At 37.4% G+C, this 22,562-nt stretch overlaps 2 protein-coding genes across 2 annotated transcripts; one reads left to right on the plus strand and one right to left on the minus strand.

Moving 5' to 3' along the window:
• Window positions 1-5,428: 5,428 nt before the first annotated feature.
• LOC141753510 (uncharacterized) lies at window positions 5,429-13,119 on the minus strand. Its single transcript, XM_074612261.1, has 10 exons — window positions 12,869-13,119; window positions 12,717-12,781; window positions 12,527-12,635; window positions 11,927-12,081; window positions 11,611-11,756; window positions 11,279-11,441; window positions 8,951-9,044; window positions 8,719-8,797; window positions 7,509-7,582; window positions 5,429-7,427 (listed from the first exon to the last, which is right to left on the minus strand). The coding sequence occupies exons 1-10, from the start codon at window positions 12,895-12,897 to the stop codon at window positions 6,428-6,430; spliced, it is 1,914 nt and encodes a 637-aa protein (XP_074468362.1). The 5' UTR covers window positions 12,898-13,119; the 3' UTR covers window positions 5,429-6,427.
• Window positions 13,120-15,325: 2,206 nt separating this feature from the next.
• Window positions 15,326-22,280, plus strand: LOC141753535 (uncharacterized). The gene is made up of 9 exons (XM_074612279.1): window positions 15,326-15,446; window positions 18,898-18,965; window positions 19,115-19,162; window positions 19,303-19,367; window positions 19,468-19,505; window positions 20,658-20,737; window positions 21,336-21,398; window positions 21,602-21,652; window positions 21,875-22,280. Exons 1-9 carry the CDS (start codon window positions 15,326-15,328, stop codon window positions 21,926-21,928), a joined length of 588 nt encoding a protein of 195 aa, XP_074468380.1. The 3' UTR covers window positions 21,929-22,280.
• Window positions 22,281-22,562: the final 282 nt, after the last annotated feature.

The following is a 22,562-nucleotide window of genomic DNA, read 5'->3' on the forward strand; positions in this document are numbered from 1 at the left end:
TATCTATCTATCTATCTATCTATCTATCTATCTATCTATCTATCTATCTATCTATCTATCTATCCGTCCATCCATCCATCCATCCATCCATCCATCCATCCATCCATCCATCTATCTATCTATCTATCTATCTATCTATCTATCTATCTATCCATCTATCCGTCCATCCATCCATCCATCCATCCATCCATCTATCTATCTATCTATCTATCTATCCATCTATCTATCTATCCGTCCATCCATCCATCTATCTATCTATCCAGGGCTGGCTAGTCCTTTTGGTGCCCTATAGGCAAAATTTGGATCAGCTTGCACATCAGACATCGCAATGGTTTTAAGACAAAAATTAAGATTTAAGATTTTTATTCATAAATAACTGTATTTATTATAATATAAATAATATAAATAAGCAATTTGTCTCTGATATTGTTGTCTTAAAAGTGTTTTAGTCAGTTTCACTACAATTTACACTTTTATCAACAAATAAGTGCGGCCGAGTGGATGAAAAAGTGTGAGAAAGAGAGTTACAGAGGTGAAAAGTGTATTTCTTTCTTCCTTTCTTTCTTCATTTGTTAATTCAATGTATAAAATGAGGAAGGGCGCCCACCGCCATTTTCCTTTTGATCATTTATTAATTTTTTTAGAGGGAAATCTATATGTAGCCTACAATTAAAATACATATTTGACATGACATCATGTTATCATCTACTGTCCCAAAGTTTAAGATGACCTCGAGCTATGAGAGGAAATATGTTGTATGTGACTGCGACAAATATAGGACTAGAATAAGTCTACAGTTATCAGCTAATCATTTGGCTATGACATTATAATTATAAAGATGAATTTACACAATATATTAATGCCATTTTTGTAAAGTGTAATAACAGTAAGTGTATGTTTCATATTGTTTGTATAACAGGAGCACTGACTATATGAAGTTACTGTAGCAGCAGATGGAAGCAGAGTTACGATGATATGTGACAGATGAGTTGCTTCACATGCTTCAAGGTTGCTTTTATTTCTGAAGTTTACATGAGGTAATTATTGGTTAACTTAATTATGCAACAGCATCTCCTGTTAACAGTGTTCACAGTAACACTTCAAAAGCAGAAGAGATGGATTTCACAGTTGGTCTCTATGTTGCAAAGGCTGTTCTAGTAACATGCAGTGAGTTATGTACAGTACAAATACTGTACACAATGATTTCCAATGCTCCGTTCTGTCCAATAACTCAACTACACTATATACAATACTAAATTTAACTGCATGCTCCTCAAAGGAAAAAGGATAGTAGCCTAGTGTAGAACATTTGTTATACACATTTTAGGAGAATGGTTGTTGTTTATTTCATATGTCAATAAACGTCTTTGTTACACTTGATTTCAGCTGCGCATATTTTCAATGATACTATGAGATTTGTCAAATGGACAGATTGTTCCACACAAACAAAAACACTTAGCCTACTACTAGTTTTTGTTGCACCTTGATGAAGATGACATTAGATGCCCAAGGGTTGTGATAAAATAACATGAAGCGTCATGGAAAACCCAAATGTGGCCAAATATATTACAACCATAACCACACAGAGAACATGTGTCTCTTTTTATGAATGTGGGCCTTCTGTTCCCCATGTGACTAAAAGTGTGAAATGTGTTTTGTTTATAATATAACAATAATTACTCCTCGTCAGGGAATCAAACCCTGACAGAGATACTGTTCACTACTAACAAGGAGAGGTCTGGAAAACTGTGTGAGCACATGGTGCCATCTACTGGGCTGTTAGTTGCAACAATAATAAACTCAATGGATTTTGTAGGCTACCTAAATATGATATGTTATCTCAGGAACGCCTAAAGGGAATTTCTTCAAATTTGGCATAAAGATCCACTTGGACTTAAGGATGAATTGATTAGAATATGGTGGTCAACGGTCAAAGGTCACTGTGACCTCACAGAACACGTTTTTGGCCATTACTCAATAATTCATATGCTAATTATGACAATTATGCACAAACTGGATACAATGATGAAGTGATGACTGGACAGACATGGATGTAAACTGCAACTCAACTGCAATTCTAGTTTCCTTGAAGCAAGATTTCAGATTTCCCTTTGGATTATTCATTAACACTTTTTATATGTCAAAGAGGATACCTTTAGGGTATGATACAAGTTAAATACTTTTTTTTGCAATTTATGGGAGGTCAAGTTACATTATTGCTGGACTAATTAGATGTATCAAAAAGTGTGATGCTGAAAACCCAAATGTGGCCAAAACTACATTACAACCACAAAATAAAATTGGCCTGCTATCACAGAAGATAATAATAATGTAACGTTACTAACGTGAAAATCTCCCATATGCCTCTTTTTTTTAATGTGAATTACTGTTCCACGTAACAAAAAGTGTGAAATTAGTTTGTGTCCAATAATAGCCGAATAGAAATTACTCCTTGTTGGAGAATCGAACCAGGTATCCACACAAAATGCCCAACTTTGCAGCAGTGTGGTACAAAAACATGGTTTTGTTCTCTATATCTAATTTCCCATAAAGCTGCAGTGGGTAGAAATGGAGCAAATATGATTAAAAAAAAGTTATCTTTATAAAAAAGTCACTATATCCTGACAGTTGTGCATGCGACAGGTAATCTGAAAAAAATCATGTGCCTCTGTGTCCTCCGGTGCTCCTAATGGCATCTGCAAGATTTCACAGACCGAAGGAAAACAACCAATCAGAGCCGAGCTGGAGCCTTCCGTCTCTGAGCAGCTGTCAATCACTCGTGAACTTCGATCCAACGGTCAAACTAGGCAGCGCTGATCAAATATTGATCTATATTCTGTTACTGTAATGCCTATTTCTCACCTCAAATGCTTTCAGAAACATCTTGTATAGCAGTAAGGAAGAACATTGTGGTAGTCTTTCACAAGTTCCTTCCAGTGAAGCTGGGCTATGTTGTATTTGAATATGACTTGACATTTTTGTGTTCAAGAATGTACAGCATACGCACGTTATTCATAGGCTACATTAAGTTATTTTTACTTCTGTAAATGGTTAGGTGTAGTGAAGCTTATTGTCCATTAATGGTCATAGAGGAGAGCAACAGCTCTATTTGACTGTTGAGTGTTTATCAGCTTGGCTGCAGCAACACACATCTCAGATTTAGTCATTCAAAGAGGGAATGAAAAGCCTTTTTAATCTGAATATGGGATTACTGTCAAACTGAATGATTACAGTCAATGCCTCCAAGTTTGGAGCGTTTAACCTACTTCCTGACAAGCTAGTGTTGATACTAATGGATTCCTTAGGTTTTCTAGTTTCATAGGATACCAGCATCTTCACTCTAGCTTTAAAACTGAGCCCGCTACACCCTAAAAATCACAAGTTGCGTTAAAGAAATTAGTGGCGTTAAAATGAATTAACGTTAACACTTAATTATCGCATTAACTTTGACAGTCCTAGTTTTTACCTTTTTAAAATTCTTAAAACTACATCTACTCCTTCTTCCTCATTAAAAAATCCAGAATTTATGAAGATGAAAATATTTTTTATTTCAAAAGTTTAAATACTGGACACAAAATGTCTCCTACTTCACGGTAAAGTTCATTCTTTGTATATGTGCAGTGGAGGTTTTAAGTTTCCACATCACACTTGTTTTTATAAGGTGCAAAGATATGTTTTCTTTGAATCGCTGCTGCAAACAAAAAATACCCATGACGGCCTGAAACAGCAACATAACTCACTATGTCTGTCAACACTACAGCCATTGTAAGACACTGTCTTCATTTTAGTGGCATTGAAACAGTATTCTGTACTAAATCATTCTCAAGGTAAACTACATTTATAACACCACTAATTTCTTTAACGCATTTACACAATTGATCTTTCGAATTGATTCAGTTTTAAAGCTAGAGTTAGCTAACTTGTCGCAACGGAGGTTAAATAACGCTCCCAACTTGCGCTAAATTGCGAGGAAAAACTGCTATGGCCATTTTTAAAGGGATCCTTTGACCTCTGACCTCAAGATATGTCAATGAAAATGGGTTCTATGGGTACCCACGAGTCTCCCCTTGACAGACATGCCCACTTTATGATAATCACAGGCAGTTTGGGGCAAGTCATAGTCAGGTCAGCACACTGACACACTGACAGCTGTTGTTGCCTGTTGGGCTTGAGTTTGCTATGTTATGATTTGAGCATATTTTTTTTATGCTAAATGCAGTACCTGTTGCATAAAGCAAGCATATTTGCCCACTCCCATGTTGATAAGAGTATTAAATACTTTAAGGTACATTTTGAACAGATAAAAAATGTGCAACTGACCTCGATTAATCATGGACAGTCATGCGATTAATCACGATTAAATATTTTAATTTCATGTCAATTTATCTGTACTTCCAACCGACAACTCACATACCTACCTCTAAAAAGTCCCACCTCTCTACCCGCCTCATTAAATGAAAGTTTTATTGACCATTGTTTACACTTTTGAAATATTCCACCTCAAATTGTGTCATACCCTGATACCTAGTTTAAACAGAAAATACGTCAAATTAAGGAAGAACATTTGTGGTAGTCTTTCACAAGTTCCTTCCAATGAAGCCGGTCTATGGTTGTATCAGAATATGACTTGACATTTTTGTGTTCAAGATTGGACACAATAATGAAAAGTTAAGCTCCTACTTGGGGTCAATTTCTCCAAATCACAAAAAAAACATCATCTCACTGTATCTAGCCATGCAGTTAGTTTTAGTGTTATTTGCAGATACATATCTTCTGTCACAACAATATAATTGAAGAAATTGCTTGTTTTACATTAAAACAACATTAAAACTCAGCAGCAATGTTTTATTTGAGCAATTAAGAAATGTGCCTTAATAGTAACATTTGCTTAACTTATTCCCAGAATGCCAACATTTTCTTTTTACACATATTGAATTTATAGTGAAAAGAGTCATTGCTGTGACGAGTGCACCCTGAGGTGACGTGTGTTTCTGTGGAAGTGGCTCAGCAGTTCCAGAGAAGAGCTATGAGGAAGTAGTTTCACAAACCTGAATAGCAGCTCACCAGACAGCAGACTTGTTTCAGACGCAGAGTACAGTCAGTAATGTAATGAAATGCAATGTAATTTTCCTTAAAAGGCTCACGGTTGATGTCCCAACTGGGTACATGGTGCTATTTTGAAATGACTCTTCTATTAACTCATATTTTACTGAAGTCTTACTAATACAATAGAGTGGATGGTTAGACATGATTTTCAGTGTATTCTTCTGAGCTTTATACAACATTTAGGGAATACATTTCCCTTGAGCTACGTGACAAACAAATGACCTTTCATGACATGCGAGATATGGATATGTGAGCAGGTGACTGCAGCTGTTTTGTTCAAGCACACATTTAAAACTTAAAACAAGTGGATTCTGTTCATGAAAGACATTTTACATCAATGTTTTTATGTGCAAAAGTTATGGATTTTATATAAACAAAGGCAGTCACACACAGTTGCAACGTATTCACATAGTAAACAAATCAACTGTTTTTATAAGGTGCAAAGATATGTTGTCTTTGAATCGCTGCCGCAAACAAAAAATACCCATGACAGACTGAAACAGTCATGTCACAGTTGAGAAAATAATATACACTTAAAGTCTATTCAACTGTTCTGGAACTTTAGTTGATATCACATGATCTTAATCAGCAATTATTTATGACAACAGGGCAAACTCCATCGGCTGCTGAAGATCATGTGGTATGAAAAGACGTTATCATCTCAACTCGTCACATACCGACACTTTGTCAGTGCCCTCGGCGTCACTTTTCGTTCGCAGTAAACACACGCTTCATGTTGTGAATTAAACAAAAACACTTGCTTAGGATTAGGCAACAAAACCACATGGTAAGGTTTAGAAAAAACAACATGGTTAGGCTTAAAATTACTACGTTTTTACAGTGCAAATTCAATTCAATTCAATTCAATATATTTTTACATAGCGTCAAATCATAACAGAAGTTATGTGTTCAAAATGTGACTTGACGTTTTGAACACAGCACAAACTAAATGGATCTTGAGAGGTGAGATTGTTTTGCTGCCGTTTCCAAGTTCAATTAACTTTTGAACTTGAGTCATGTTACAGATTTGAACATCTACATTAGCTTGGGTTTTCTCCGGGTTCTCCGGTTTCCTCCCATGGTCCAAAGACATGCAGGTTAATTGTTGACTCTAAATTGCCCATAGGTATGAATGTGAGCATGAATGGTTGTCTGTCTCTATGTGTCAGCCCTGTGACAGTCTGGCGACCTGTCCAGGGTGTACCCCTCCTTCACCAGACACAGTCTGTTACATCCTCCTCTCCCTCTTCTTCTAAATTTCTCAACAATGTTTCACAATAATTTAAAGAAGCACAAAAAATGAATGCATAAAAATTCAGCACTACACACACTGATAGCCGCTGTCTGTGAATAATGGCTTTGACTGGTCAGCAGGGATCAAGGGGAGAAAAGGTCTTTGGAGCTCAGAGAGATACCGGTCACCCTGGACATTGTTAATGAAATCTGGGCTTAAGAAGCTCTGATGCATCTCGGTGAACGATTCCCCTGGATATTTGTTCAAATGTTCCTCTTCCTCATCACTTCTCTCCTCTGAAAACAAAACATCAGGCTGCTCCACCAGGTTGTGAAATGGCTGGTAGTCGTCATCCACTGGAGGAAGGCTGCGTGAGCCTGCGGGCACAGAGCCGTAGCAGGGGTTTTCATCAGCCTCTTCAGTCTTCCCATGTGGCTTTGTCGCACCTCGCACCGCCTCATCAGAGCTCTCACGCCCGGCCTGATCTCTGGTCACAGGATCGCATGGCGCAACTGTGTTGGTGCCACTAGAGACGGAGGACAAACTGGAGTCTTCTGCATATGGAAATCCCCCAGAATCTGCATTGCTCTGCTGATATGACATATCTGTTGGCATAACAGATAAAACCACTGGTGGAAAATCAACAAGCGGACAAGCTGGTGCCTGTTGGTCAACAGAGGGCTCAACGTCGCCCGCAATAGGATGGTATGCAGAGTCACAACGCATTTCAGCCTGCGTCTGGACCTCAGAGCTGTCCGTCACAACCTGATGTGGGCAGCTGGGAATGAGGATGGAGTAGGATTTATTGTCGAAGCCAGATGATCCAGAACTCATTTCATCAGCTCTGACACCACAGGGGTTGTAGGGAGAGGAGAGCAAACCGCCGCCTTTGTTTAATTCTGCAAGTGGATTAGTGGTCAAAGGTGATACCGGGCTGATATTGGCGAAGGCTTTACCAAGGGCATCCTGAACACCGGCTATAATGTCAGCAGGTTCTGTATTAGCATAACTGAGACAAGAAGAGCCGGTACTGAATCCACTGCTTTGCTCAAGGCACCCACTGCTATTGCTCAGTGACCCCTTCGACCTGAGTACAGAGAAATGGGTTACTTAATAAACCGCCAATATAATCACATAGAAGGAAATGCACTAGTGCAGCCACACTGACCATGGTTTGCTGTCATCTGGAACAAAGGGCTCAACACAGACAGAGGAGATGGTGGGTTGCACAGTCTTCAAGAGCTGCATGGGAGGATAAAAACACTTAAAACTACAGATCTGAAACATGTCGGCTAAAGGGGTCAATTTAGAAATGTTCTTTTCCATATATAATAATAATAATAATAATACAAACAGTGTAATATTTTCAAATTGACTTCTTCATGTTTCCGAAAGTATCTGAAGAAGTTTAAAGCTACAGTGTGTAGGATTTGGCGACATCTAGCGACATCTCATTAATGTTGCAGATTGCAACCAACTGAGTAACCCTCCGCTTATTCCTCCCTTTCCAAGACTGCGGCAATGTGAGCCGCCGTGCGCACAACTGTGGTAACACCGTTCGCCTCTCTCAGAGGCCATCCTTACCATAATAACACTACTTAAGGAGCAACGGAAGTCAGATGGCTGCTGACGGTACCACGTTTTTGCAGTCTGCGGCTCGCATGTTGGAGAACTACGGTGGCCTTCAGGTAACGAAAAAACGCTCAAGGCTCTCTCTAGAGTCAGTGTTTGGTTTGTCTGTTCTGGGTTACTGTAGAAACATGGCAGAGCAACATGGCGGATTCCTTGAAGAGGACCCGCTCCCCATGTAGATATGAAGGGCTCATTCTAAGCTAACAAAAACACAACGATTCTTAGCTTCAGGTGAATATACACTAATGAAAACATAGTTATGAATATTATATTCTATTTCTGCAAATAGATCCCCCTAAATGTTACACACTGGTCCTTTAAAGTTATAATCATTAAGATGTCAGTCCTGGTTAGTTTGGTGACACCCATGTGTCAAGCAAGTGCAGTTTAATGCAGTTTAAACACCTGTTGAGCAGCTACTTTGTCACACATACAACACAAGAACTGTGTTGTGTTTGTTTACAGTGCAGCCAAACAAACTCATGTTGTTTTAATAGAAGAGTAAATCGCAACCGCAATCTGATTTAACGGCATGAGTAGCTTTCCAAAATAAAATGTTGGTAATGCTGGATTACATGCTGGATTTTTTCCTGTGAATCCCTCATGCGTGTGAAGGCAATCTGAATCTACTATAAGGAAAACAGAATGATTTTGTTATATTCTTAAGGATTATAACTACACTGTTTATGTGTAATTATGTAAAATAAACAGATGCAACAATTGAAGCTGCTGTTTTTTAGACTCACCTCTTGTTTGCTTAGATGCATAATCAGAAGTTTGGGATTTGGACATTTGGCAACTGTGTCCCACCACTTTGTTTTGAGCCTAAAATCAAATGGACAAATAAATCAACAAAAATCCCACATGACACATAAACACAACACAGGAGTTACAGTATTTAAGGGCAGAGCCTTTCATACTGTATAATTCACTGACAGAGAAACAACACAAAGACAATCTTTTATCTGCATGACTTACTTTACATAACAGACGTATATAGCAGCGGTGATGATGACTGCAGCAACACTGAGGCTGAAGATGATAACCAAGGGCAGGACAACAGGGTTTACAGCTGTGAAGTAACATGTATGAAGTAAGTTCAGGAATCACTCCATTTTTGTTCAGATTACATGCAGTAGAGAGATAAACTAGAGAGAAGTGCATGGCTGTAGACCTGCACCAGGCTTGTGTTTCGGGCTGAACGATTTTGAAAAAAATATATGTAATTGCGATTATTTTGACAGATATAGTGATATTATAGGGAATGATAATTTTTACATCAGAATTCTCATTTTCATTAAAAAAAACATATTAAAATGATTTTGTTGTGATTTTTGCGAGGATCTGTACCAAACAAAGATGTTTTCTTAAGTCTATAGAATACGATGTGTAGACCAGAACCACAATATTTAATTTAAAATGGTACTTTGACACACATTTCGCCTTTAACAAATATTGCAAGTATTTCAAATCATGTGATTTGTAAAATCGCTGTATGCCATATCGCGATTTCGATAAAATTTCAATTAATTGCGCAGCCCTTCTTGTGTTATGTGTAATAGTATCCACTAAACATCTCAACACCTGTAAATACTGTATAATTAATGCATAAATAATGTTTACAGTTTAAAGACAAATTAGATGCAAATATGGATCAGCTCTCTACACCCTGTGTTCTGCAGAAATATGTAAAATTTCAGGTCTTCTGTTCATGTGATAGAAGAGTTAGATGTGGAAAGAGGTCCCTAGGGTGCAGGAATGTGTGTGCCCGTAATAGTGGAGCAACACAGAGAGAAAGACGAGAGAGAGGAGAGTCCAATTTGGCTAATAGATCAAGAGTTATCAGACACCAAAACACTGCACACAGTTTAAAATACTATGACTGATCCGCACTGTTTGTTATGATCCTTATCTGCAATGACTTTGTACCCTTTGTCTTAACAATATGGATGACACACTTCCTCATTCATTTCAATGAGACCACTGAGTTTACGCAGCAAGGGTCCTGAAGTGAAGGCCTCCGGTGAAAGAGTTGACCCTGGTTCAATTTTTGCAGCCATACAATGTCATCTGGCAGCACAATGCCAAGTATGTACATGTAAGAGCACATTCCTGGTAGATTACGAATAGCAGGCAGATCCTGGGTCAGATCCAAGACGGGGAGGGCAAACAAGTATAGTAAACCAAAACCTGTGATATGCCTTGCTCCCTTCTAAAAAGAAATGTTTACTGATTTTGTGTTTTTCACATCAGTGTCATGCAAGAAACAAGGATTGCCCCGCAAAAACGAAATGTAACACTAATGAGCTCCGACATCAGAATACGTCACAGTCTGTGAACTCTGTGAAAGCAATGTAGCAGAAATATTTTCTTTTTGACACTGTGAGCTAATGTTAATGACGCAGATAACAGATGTAGCTGCGGTGTGGTTGCGTAGCAGTTTGGTAGGACTTCCCTTGCTGGAGTAAAGCTGTCACAGTCGTGGTGGATGCACTATAAATTATACTCTTTCAAATACTGGCTCAGACACACTATGTAGGCTAGCCTATTTCATTAAATATGTTTAAGGAATCTCATCATGTCTAAGAAATATACACTATACTTAAAAGGTGCAGTGTGTAAGGTCTGGCGGCATCTAGCGGTGAATTTGCAGATTGCAACCAACTGAAGCTTCTCCCGCGTGCCAAACATACTTGCCAACCTTGAGACCTCAAAAAAAGGAGGATTTCAATTTGAGTTTCAGAGACCTTATTTCCTGCATTCTGGTGACTTTTAACGAATGAAAATATCAAAAATAATAAGTACACTGCAACAGCTTCTTTATGGTAAATAGGCCTACTTTTAATTTTACTTTTAATTCTCAGGAAAGAAAACTGTGCAGCTCAAACCGTGTTGTGTCGGTCGCGAGAGTATATACCATATATCTATGGTCGTGAGCAGCTCTATGGTTCCGGGTAACGATACTTGGTGTAGCTCTATTGCCGTCCGGGTGGAAACAACAGGGCTTATACACGCTGTACAGCGCCAGAAACAGGTTGAGATAAGGAAAAGGAAAAAAAGTGTGAAATTCGGGAGAAATAAGGGAGAATTGTGACCCCGGGAGAAATAAGGGAGAGGGCACATGGCGGCCGCATCTGTAAAGAGAGGATCCACATGCTATGTATATAAATGGCTCATTCTATGGTAACAAAAACACGATCATTTTCAGGTGATTATACACTAACGAAAACATAGATCCCCCTAAATGTTACACACTGTCCCTTTAAACATAAAAAGTGACAAAAAGACAGAAAAGATGACACTTACGGGTTGTGAATTCCTTCTCTTCACTACGGTCACTGAACTTGTTACTAATGTTTATGTAGCTTTTGACGCTGACCACATATGTTGTACTTGACTTCAAGACTCGACCAGGTATTTCATAGTTTTTCAGTCCGTCATTTGTAGTTGGCTTGATAAATTTAGATTCCTGGTATGGAGAAACAAGAATTATAAAAAAAGATGGTTCAGAAACTTATCGACAACATCACATAATCAAATGCCCATGACTAAGTCTACATCTCCAGTGCAAAGGATCTCAGTGTTATACAGACATATGATATGATATGATACTACAGTGCATATGAATTTGCTCCTACCTCTTGAGTGTCTCCTTTTATATGGTAAGTCACATTAGCCATCAAACTATCACTGAAAAACGTTTTTTTGTGGTTTGACCTCCACTTGACTTCAAAATTCCCATTGGATTCTTCCACTGAGATGATTGTTGGGGTTTTGGGTTTTACTGTACAAGAAGAGAGATAAGAAAAGTAAGGGGAATGTTTCATAACCTCAATGCAGTTTCACATCCATTCACTGTTATTCTGAATCTGGATCAGTGTGTTTCTGGCAGCTGCAGATTAAATTTATGGGCTTTCATTTTAAAAAAAAATATATAAAATAAAGTCAACCTACTGGTGGCTGTGATGTCGATGTGTTTGGACTCCATCCTATCGCCTCCTTTCCAAACTGTTGCATTATGACTCTCCCCAAGAACAATTATCATTCCATTGAAAGAGCAGCAACACTGTCCAACACTGTCACACTGTTTGATAATGCAACGCGGCTCCCTGTGGAATACAAGATAAAGTGAATTAGCCTAATGTGGGGCATTTTTGCATTTCAGAATATATTGCAATATGAAGCCAATACATTAAATCCAAACCCAGTACCACTCTGAAATCTCCAGGATGTGTGCTAATCAAACCAAAAAGGAAAATGCAGGTATCCCACTCATAAACAAAATGGTAGACATATCAGTACTCTAACGCCAAGTTGTCTCAGACAAATTTGTATTTCCTAATGTGGGACAGTCATGTCCGAAGAGTTGGACACTGAAAAGTCTGTTATGCTTAAATCACCTTAATTAATGTAGGAAACACTGACTACATGTGCAATCCCATGTTCAGTAACTTTACATCTTACAATGTTATTGCTGTTACAAAACCTATAAAAACCTAATAAAATTTGAACAGTGGAGTGAAACACATGAGGTAAATAAAGACAACACCTCACCCATAACCTTCGTTGCTCCGGAGAGTCAAACTGTATTCAGAGCAGTTTTGAGCTTCAAAGTGGCAAAACATCGAATCTTCATAGTCGTTGGTACAGTCAAGATTTAGGCCTGAAACAGACATCACACGAAGAGATTAATTATGAGAATGAGTTACTGCATAAAAGTTGTCTACATGTCCACTATACGTACCAGAGAGAGCTGTTATAGTAGGAATAGTCCACAAAATAAGCAGGACAAAAGACATCCTGTCACGCCTGAAAGCAAAAACAATATTCTTGACTTTTATACAACACATTTGAGGATTTAAGTCACACAGACAACTTCAAAAGACTCCAGATTACCTCTTTAACTCCATGCTGAAGCGATTCATTCCACTTCTCCTTCGAAAAAACAACAATCCAACTCAGTTAGGACCCATTTGCTTACTGCGTAATGCCAGAGGCTCACAGTCTTCCTGCTGTGGAAAGCTTTTACTGGAAATGTTGCGCCACTAATTTAGAGGAAGTGCAATCTAAAGCAACTCCCATTTCCTCAAAGAGTAGAAAGAGGGCAGCACACTCCCTTCAGCAGACAGCAGGTTTCACTAGAATAATGTAAATGGAGCAAACAAAACACCCAGGCCAAATAAAATGAGTGAATCAATAGATAGACTCAAATGGATTAAAAGTGGTGAAAGAATCCACATTTATATTAGATTAGATTAGATTAGATTAGATTTCCTTTATTGTCCACATTTATATGTGCATTTGCTTACCTGGAAGTTATTATTTGGCACTGTTAGCATCTAAAAGTGGCTTTATTGGCATGAAAGTTTAAAAAAAAAAAACACACACTGGCTTTCCTCTACAGCTTTACAACACATATTATTTTGAAAGTCCTTTTACCGGATGTACTGTCGTGTCTGACCGCTATCTATTTTTATTTTTTTTATTTATTTTGCACAATTTGAGACTATACAACATAACATAAAAAAAATAAATTAAAAAAAAGAATAATGAACAGTGCAAGAAGAGGCAAAAAACCCACTGGGCTTATCTGCAGCCTCCACCCAGAGACAAGATTAATATAAAGAAATAATATGACTACATAATAGTGATAACAAACAATTAGGATAAGATATATATAATAACAACAATAACAATACAGTAAATAAAATCTATCTATCTATCTATCTATCTATCTATCTATCTATCTATCTATCTATCTATCTATCTATCCTCCTTTTGGTGCCCTATAGGGAAAATTTGGATTCACATGCACATCAGACATCACAATGGTTTTAAGACAAAAAGTCAGATTTTTATTCCTAAATAACTGTATTTATTATAATATAAATAAACAATTTGTCAAACAATATTGTTGTCTTAAAAGTATTTCAGTCAGGTTCACTACAATTTACACTTTTATTAACAAATAAGTGCGGCCGGGTGGATGAAAAGTGTGAGAAAGAGAGTTACAGGGGTGAAAAGAGTATTTATGTATTTATTTATTTTTTAATTTGTTAATTCAATGCATAAAATGAGGAAGGGTGCCCACTGCCATTTTCTTTTAATCTTTTTTTTTTTTTTAGGGGGAAATTTATATGTAGCCTACAATTAAAATATATATTTGACATGACATCATGTTATCATCTACTGTCCCAAAGTTCCCAAAGACTTTTTACTCAACGTCATAGAGAAATTAGTTACAAATCAGCAAAATCATTTGGTTATGATATTATACAATATATTCATGCCATTTATGTTGTATGTATGTAATTACAAGAAGTGTATGTTTCATATTGTGTGTATAACAGGAGCACTGACTATATAAAGTTACTGTAGCAGCAGATGGAAGCGGAGTTACGATGATATGTGACAGATAAGTTGCTTCACATGCTGCAAGGTTGCTTTTATTTCTGAAGTTCACATGGGGTAATTATTGATTAACTTAATTATGCAACAGCATCTCCTGATAACAGTGTTCACAAAAGCAGAAGAGGTGGATTTCACAGTTGGTTTCTATGTTGCAAAGGCTGTTTGTTATGTGGGCCAGACAGGCCTGCAGAGCATTTCTCCCTCCCCCTTGTCTTGCAGGTGCTGCCAGGTCTGAGTGATAATGGAGGTGATTGGAGTCCACCTGTGTAGAGTTGTTCTGCAACTGATTGGCTCACTCTCCTACCATCTAGCCAGTCAGCAGCTGAACAACTCTACACAGGTGGACTCCAAACCGAGAGGTCCCGGGTTCAGATCCCGGACGAGCCCCCACTTGTTACGTCCACCAGGTGGAACATTAACTAAACAAACAATCAATGATTAGACAAAGTCAAAGTGAAGAGCAAAATTAAAGGTGTTTATTAAAGATGACTAAAGGTTGACAAAAATGTGGTGGAGGTAGGGACAAAATGGTTGTGCCAAATAAACAAAATGAATAAATCAAAACATGGCCTAACTAAGTCTCTGCCTTCTTTAGAAACAACGCAAACAAAAGGCTGACAAAATTATCTAAAAAGCAGAGGTGTACAAAACATACAAGAGTTGGCAACCTCGATGAGGAGGTGCAGAAGTTTAGTTATCTCACATAACACTTGAATTGCAATATGCTGAAAGGTTATTATGGTTATTTTTGACCAATGATGCCAAAAACATTCTGCCTACTGCAGGTTTAATTTACCCTGTGCATTGCATTGTGGGTCAATATAACAGCACTTTTGCAAATCAAGTGTTTTTTAATATGCATAGTATACTTACTGTTAGCCTACTGAGAGTCAACATATTGGAGTAGATTTATAAACACTTATTTTGAAAGTCCCTGACCGGATGTCGCAGGTAGGCTTCTCTCTGCTGTCTCGTGCTGCAGGTCGGATCATTAAAATGTCTAACAACAAATCATCTCATGCATCAAAGGCCTGGATCGCTCTAAGACGACTTGACAAAAACGGTTAGTAGGTTTCTGTAAGTTTGTTGACTTTATGATCAGTGATTCATTATTTTATTTCTCTGCACTGGGTCTGTGCATCTGTGTCCATGGCAACCAGCCTCTTTAACCCTTTGAAGACTAATTATACTCATGTTTTTGACATGGACATGGTATAAATCCAGCATACTCACGTTATTCATAGGCTACATTAAGTTATTTTTTCTTTTTACTTCTGTAAATGATCAGGTGTAGTGAAGCTTATATCCATTTATGGTCAAAGAGGAGAGCATCAGCTGTATTTGACTGTTGAGTGTTTATCAGCTTGGCTGCAGCAACCCACATCTCAGATTTAGTCATTCAAAGAGGGAATGAAAAGCCTTTTTTAATCTGAATATGGGATTACTGTCAAACTGATTGATTACAGACAATAAAATTGTCTGTGGTTGTGTTTGACATTTTATTGTCTAATATGTTTTACTAGGGTTGTCAATCGATTAAAATATTTAATTGCGATTAATCGCATGATTGTCCATAGTTAATCACGATTAATTGCAAATGAACCGCAGATTTTTATACGTTCAAAATGTACCTTAAAAAGGGAGGTGCACTCTTTTCACTATAAATTCACTGTATACAAAAAGTTAAACAAATGTAACTATTAAGGAACATCTCTTAATTGTTCAAATAGATGATATATTATTTTCAGTTGTGTTCGCTTCAAAGGGACATTGCTGCTGAGTTTTAATGTTGTTTTAGTGTAAAACAAGCAATTTCTTCAATTGTATTGTTGTGACAGAAGATATGTATCTGCAAATAACACTAAAACTAACTGCATGGCTAGATACAGTGAGATGATGTTTTTTTTGTGATTTGGAGAAATTGACCCCAAGTAGGAGCTTAACTTTTCATTATTGTGTCCAATCTTGAACACAAAAATGTCAAGTCATATTCTAATACAACCATAGACCGGCTTCATTGGAAGGAACTTGTGAAAGACTACCACAAATGTTCTTCCTTATTTTGACATATTTTCTGTTTAAACAAGGTCTCAGGGTATGACACAATTTGAGGAGGAATATTTCAAAAGTGTAAACAATGGTAAATAAAAGTTTAATTTAATGAGGCGGGCAGAGAAGTGGGACTTTTTAGAGTATGTGAGTTGTCGGTTGGAAGTACAGATAAATTGACATGACCAATATTATAAATATGAGCAATAGCTGTTAAACATTTTAAATATTTAATCGTGATTAATCGCATGACTGGCCATGATTAACCGAGGTCAGTTTTTATCTGTTCAAAATGTACCTTAAAGTATTTAATACTCTTATCAACATGGGAGTGGGCAAATATGCTTGCTTTATGCAAATGTATGTATATATTTATTATTAGAAATCAATTAACAACACAAAACAATGACAAATATTGTCCAGAAACCCTCACAGGTACTGCATTTAGAATAAAAAAAATATGCTCAATCATAACATAACAAACTGCAGCCCAACAGGCAACAACAGCTGTCAGTGTGTCAGTGTGCTGACTTGACTATGACTTGCTGCAAACTGCATGTGATTATCATAAAGTGGGCATGTCTGTCAAGGGGAGACTCGTGGGTATCCATAGAACCCATTTACATTCACATATCTTGAGGTCAGAGGTAAAGGGACCCCTTTGAAAATGGCCACGACAGTTTTTCCTCACCAAAATTTTGCTTAAGTTGAGCGTTATTTAACGTCCTTCCTGACAAGCTAGTGTTGGTACCAATGGATTCCTTAGGTTTTCTAGCTTTAAAACCGAGCCCGCTACACCCTAAAAATCACAAGTTGCGTTAACGCGTTAAAGAAATTAAAGGCGTTAAAATTAATTTACGTTAACACTTTATCATCGCGTTAACTTTGACAGTCCTAGTCTTTACCTTTTTAAAATTCTTAAAACTACATCTACTCCTTCTTCCTCATTGAAAAATCCAGAATTTATGAAGATGAAAATATGTTTTATTTCAAAAGTTGAAATACTGGACACACCGTAAAGTTCATTCTTTGTATATGTGCAGTGAAATGGTAAAATGGACTTGCATTTATATAGCGGTGGATATACCAGTGGAGGTTTTATGTTTCCACATCACACTTGTGTAAGTTACATATTGGAACATGATTGTCTTCCAGTAGTTGTGATGTCGCAAAATCATGTCTGTTCGTTCACATCTGAAACAGAAAGATTCAAGGTGAGCACAGAGAAACTTTCCTCATCCAGCATGATGAACGGGAAATCAGCCTTCTAGTATCACATTATTTGGCACAGTGAAGGTCAAACATCCACCGTAAGGCACCATAAGTAAAACACATTTTGAGCGGAAGGGGACTTTAATAAATTGGTTGTTGTCCAGATGCCCTGCAGCCCTTTTTCAAGAGGTCAGGGGTCAAATTGTCTATTGGACATCATTCTATGGTAACCAAAACACGATCATTTTCAGGTGATTATACACTAACGAACACATAGATCCCCCTAAATGCTACACACTGTTCCTTTAAACATAAAAAGTGACAAAAAGACAGAAAAGATGACACTTACAGGTTGTGAATTCCTTCTCTTCACTACGGTCACTGAACTTGTTACTAATGTTTATGTAGCTTTTGACGCTGACCACATATGTTGTACTTGGCTTCAAGACCCGACCAGGTATTTTATAGTTATTCAGTCCGTCATGTGTAGTTAGATTGATCAATTTGGATTCCTGGTATGGAGAAACAAAAATTATAAAAAAGATGGTTCAGAAACTTATCGGCAACATCACATAATCAAATGTCCATGACTAAGTCTACATCTCCAGTGCAAAGGATCTCAGTGTTATACAGACATATGATATGATATGATATGATACTACAGTGCATATGAATTTGCTCCTACCTCTTGAGTGTCTCCTTTTATATGGTAAGTCACTTTAGCCATCAAACTATCACTGAAAAACGTTTTTTTGTGGTTTGACCTCCACTTGACTTCAAAATTCCCATTGGATTCTTCCACTGAGATGATTGTTGGGGTTTTGGGCTTCACTGTACAAGAAGAGAGATACGAAAAGTAAGGGGAATGTTTCATAACCTTAATGTAGTTTCACATCCATTCACTGTTATTCTGAATCTGGATCAGTGTATTTCTGGCAGCTGCAGATTAAATTTATGGGCTTTCATTTGCTTTAATTTTCATTTGCATCCAAAGGCACTCCCATTTTCCCCAAAGAGTAGAAAGAGGGCAGCACACTCCCTTCAGCAGACAGCACATTTTAGTAGAATAATGTAAATGGAGCAAACAAAACACCTAGGCTAAATAAAATAAGAACTAGTGAATCAGTGGATATATATCCACTGATTCACTAGTTCAGGGGTCAAATTGTCTATTGGAGTGGTCTAAAGGTTGCTCTATAAAGACTTTTTAAACGGTGACGTATTTGAAAGTAACATCTGTCTATCTGTTGCAGACGACAGAGTGGTGGCTCTTAGAGAAGTGTCCATTCCTCCAGCAGCTGAGGTCACCGTGATCATACAGGTGTGCAAGTGGTCCACCTGTTGCTATTATTATTGTACCTGCACAGATTATATAACATATAAAGATTTAGATTAAAATATAAACAAATATAATTTATAAAAAGATAAATAAAATAACTGAACTGCTTTCTGGTTGTTATATCTTTTCAGATTATCACCACTACCTTTGGGCTGAACTCTTCCGATGTCATATTCAAGGTACAATGACTCTTTTGCCCTCATGTTAGAGATGCATGACATGCGCATGTCTGCAGAATATTGTTGAAAAGAAAGAAAAATCAGTTTTTGGTTGTAGCTAAAATTGTCAAATGATCACTTGTGCTTTGGTCTGTTTGTAGATAAGGAACCAGCGTGGCTGTCTGATCCCTCTGAACAGCTCGATCCCTCCTAACAGCAAGCACATGTAAGGAGTCTTTGACTGTAGACAGTTAGTGTTTACATCTATTCAGTGCATACTCCATTTATTAAGCACTTATTGATGTCAACTGTGTTTTTCACCACAGGCCTTATGTGCTTGAGGTAGCCAAGATCTTTCAGCATGGTAAGAGCGGACTCACCTTTCTTTCTCTTTGACAGTATCTTCTACATTACGCAACACTGTTCCTAGAATAACAAGTAACAAGCACCTCTAAAGCTTGCTAATAATATGTTGTTTGTTTTATCCATTAATCATTTTTCAATTTACATTTTTGTTCTGAATAAACAAACAATATATAAAAATAGTATTTAATGAGCTTTAGAGGTGCTGGTGGGCGGATTTCATTATCTTTGAACAGAGCTAAGCTCGCTATTTCCCCCTGTATCTAGTCCTCGTGCTAAGCTAAGCTAACTGGCTGTGGGCACCCGTGTAAACAGAAATAGTAATAATAATAAATGTCAATATAATAAAACACAGTTGTAGTAATTTAAAATACATCCTCATAGGAGAAGTTATAATTGTTGCCAAATACTGTACATTAAAACATAAAAAATATCCATATTGCTGCATACAACATTATAGTGTGTTATAAATCATTTACTAATGTTGGTATACTGCTTAGAAACGCTAGCCTACTATTTCATTTAATAAAGTAGATGACATGTTTTTCTGTGCAAATAAATCACATAAATTCAGATTTCATTAAATGCAGTACCGATGTCCCGCCCACATAGCCACCTGAGCCAATTACGAGCCAAGCACAGCCGCAGCTTGCTAGTGATTAGAGAATCACGGCTGCACCCCCTTTTTATATCATCAAATAACTAATTAAAACCAAACTTATCAGAAAAATGAACACTTGAACATAAATCAGTGTGATAAGAACTACCTCAAATGACAGAAGCCATCTTTGGGAGAAATTTATTTGACGTGTACTTTGTGTTAACATGGAGGGGGAGGGATTTAGGATCTTTACTGCAGCCAGCCACTAGGGGGCGATCGAGATGTTTTAGCTTCACTTTTGGGGAGCTGTCATGTTGTCCATGTTTATATACAGTCTATGGATGATACTGTATAGCCTACTGTATTCTCCTTTGTATTCAAAACTGCTCAAGAATACATGGTAGTTGCTGCAGAAATGTAATAGTAGTTACTTACTTATGCCTGAATCAGTTATTAGCCATATCCATTTCTTACACAAGTGAAACATAAAGTCAGCCTGAAGAAAAGGCAATGTTTGGATGTCTGTAATGGTTGTGATGTTTCTGTTCTCAGTGCGTCCCAAGCCCAGAACCATTCCCATGACTGTGATCAACAAGAGCATGAAGACCAGGCTGCAGACTATTGACAGGAGGGTAAGACACAGTAACCACATAGGCCTAGCACTAATACAATAACTAGTGGTTTGGTAATGGTACAGTGTGAACTGTTCATTTGCATGTATTCAGCAGTGCTGCTCCAATACATCTTTGGAGGAGAACTTGTTCAACCACAGGTCCTTTCAAATAGCCATTCAGTATGTTTTAAAGTGCCAATGAGGAGATGATCTATAATGACACCGCTGAGAACAATACATCTTCTCTGGTAATTTGCAAGTCCCTTTCCGTCAGACAAGTGAGAAATTAACATAGTAATCACGTTAATCATTTTGTGGTAAAGCTTTTAAGATACAGCATTTCAAATTTGGAGTAGATGCAAAAACGAATACGCACTAAATACAACATCTAAAGTCTGCCCAGACTAAGAAGAGTTTTTCTTAGACATAAATATAGACGCTTCTTTCATCAAAAGATTGTTGTGACTAGCACAGGCTCATGTTTGCTTGTTTTACTGTAAATATATTCATTTCTAATTAAACAATTTACCATTTATTCATGCTATTTTAATTTTGTCCGGATTATAAAGCCTGATCACCGGCCAGAAGATGAATTTAGATTGCATGTTTTATTGCAGATTCAGAGACTGGAGGAGCTTCTGCCTCAGATCAAACTCAGGCGCAATGAAAAACTAAGCCAGGTATTTGAACTTTCCTCTAGGCCAACAGTGAACACAACGTTAACCACAGCACAACCATGCATATGGGAAATGTTATTTTATTTTATTTGTGAAAATGTGACAATATCAGTGGGATAGTGTGTGTTATGATTAAACTACTAAGAGGTGTTTTACATTCATATGCATCTCTACATCCACGTGACCATGTAACACTTTTGTCTCAGGATATTGAATGTCTCAACCAGAAGTTGAGGTTTCTTCATAAGAGAATGCAGGTGAGTTATTCTGATCAAACATAATAAAAACATAATCTGATTACCAAACCTTGCACATTGCAATTTCCCAGAACGTATAGTTGAGTATTTAGCTGAAACAGTCTCAGAAGCACTTCCAATTTTTTTAAATTTACGCTCCGGTCTCTACTGTACGGTGTTTCTGCAGTCTTTGTGTTTCTTACTGTGTATTATGTTTGCACACACCGCCCTGCTCTGTTGCAGGTGGCAGATTCTTGCAGCTGGAAGGGGGTGCTGACCAGAGCCCCTCTGTGGTAAACAAACACCCACATTTCCAGCTGTTTTAGAAGACACAAACCATCAGTGGGATTTTACACTCATCATTCACTGCAGATTTTATCATGACACTATGTGAGGATGGATGATGATCTGGATTTTTACAATTTATATAGCCTCAGAGATATCCTTTCTTACTAAGTATATTCAGTAGATTAGCTGCTATTTATGGTAATGTAAAACATATATATATATTTTCTGCCTGGAAATGTAGTGATACATTTAGTGTGTCACTTTGGTATAATTGAGGAACAACATATTTGTAACACTTTTGTGAAGGGCCATACTAGAATTAACTTTTGAAACCATAAAACCATAAAATCAATGAAATAAATGAGAAAAAGTAAGATTGCCTCGTCTTTGAATGATTGCAATATTCAGAAGTGAACCACACAGCCTCAAATATAATTGTTTTATTGTATAAAGTTCATGTTTCATCAGTTACGACTTTATTATCTTGGATCTCTACAGGATCTGACGGACCAGACACTGAATGTTTGCACAATTCTTTGCCAGACTTCACAAGAAAAAATAAAATAACTTTTGAAATGACTTTGGTTACCCAAGACACGTCAGGTCAGGGTTTTTTTGTTTTTTTAGGGAAGTGTAACGTTAA

This window comes from Sebastes fasciatus, chromosome 2 (genome assembly GCF_043250625.1).
Source record: "Sebastes fasciatus isolate fSebFas1 chromosome 2, fSebFas1.pri, whole genome shotgun sequence".
Taxonomy (NCBI): Eukaryota; Metazoa; Chordata; class Actinopteri; order Perciformes; family Sebastidae; genus Sebastes; species Sebastes fasciatus.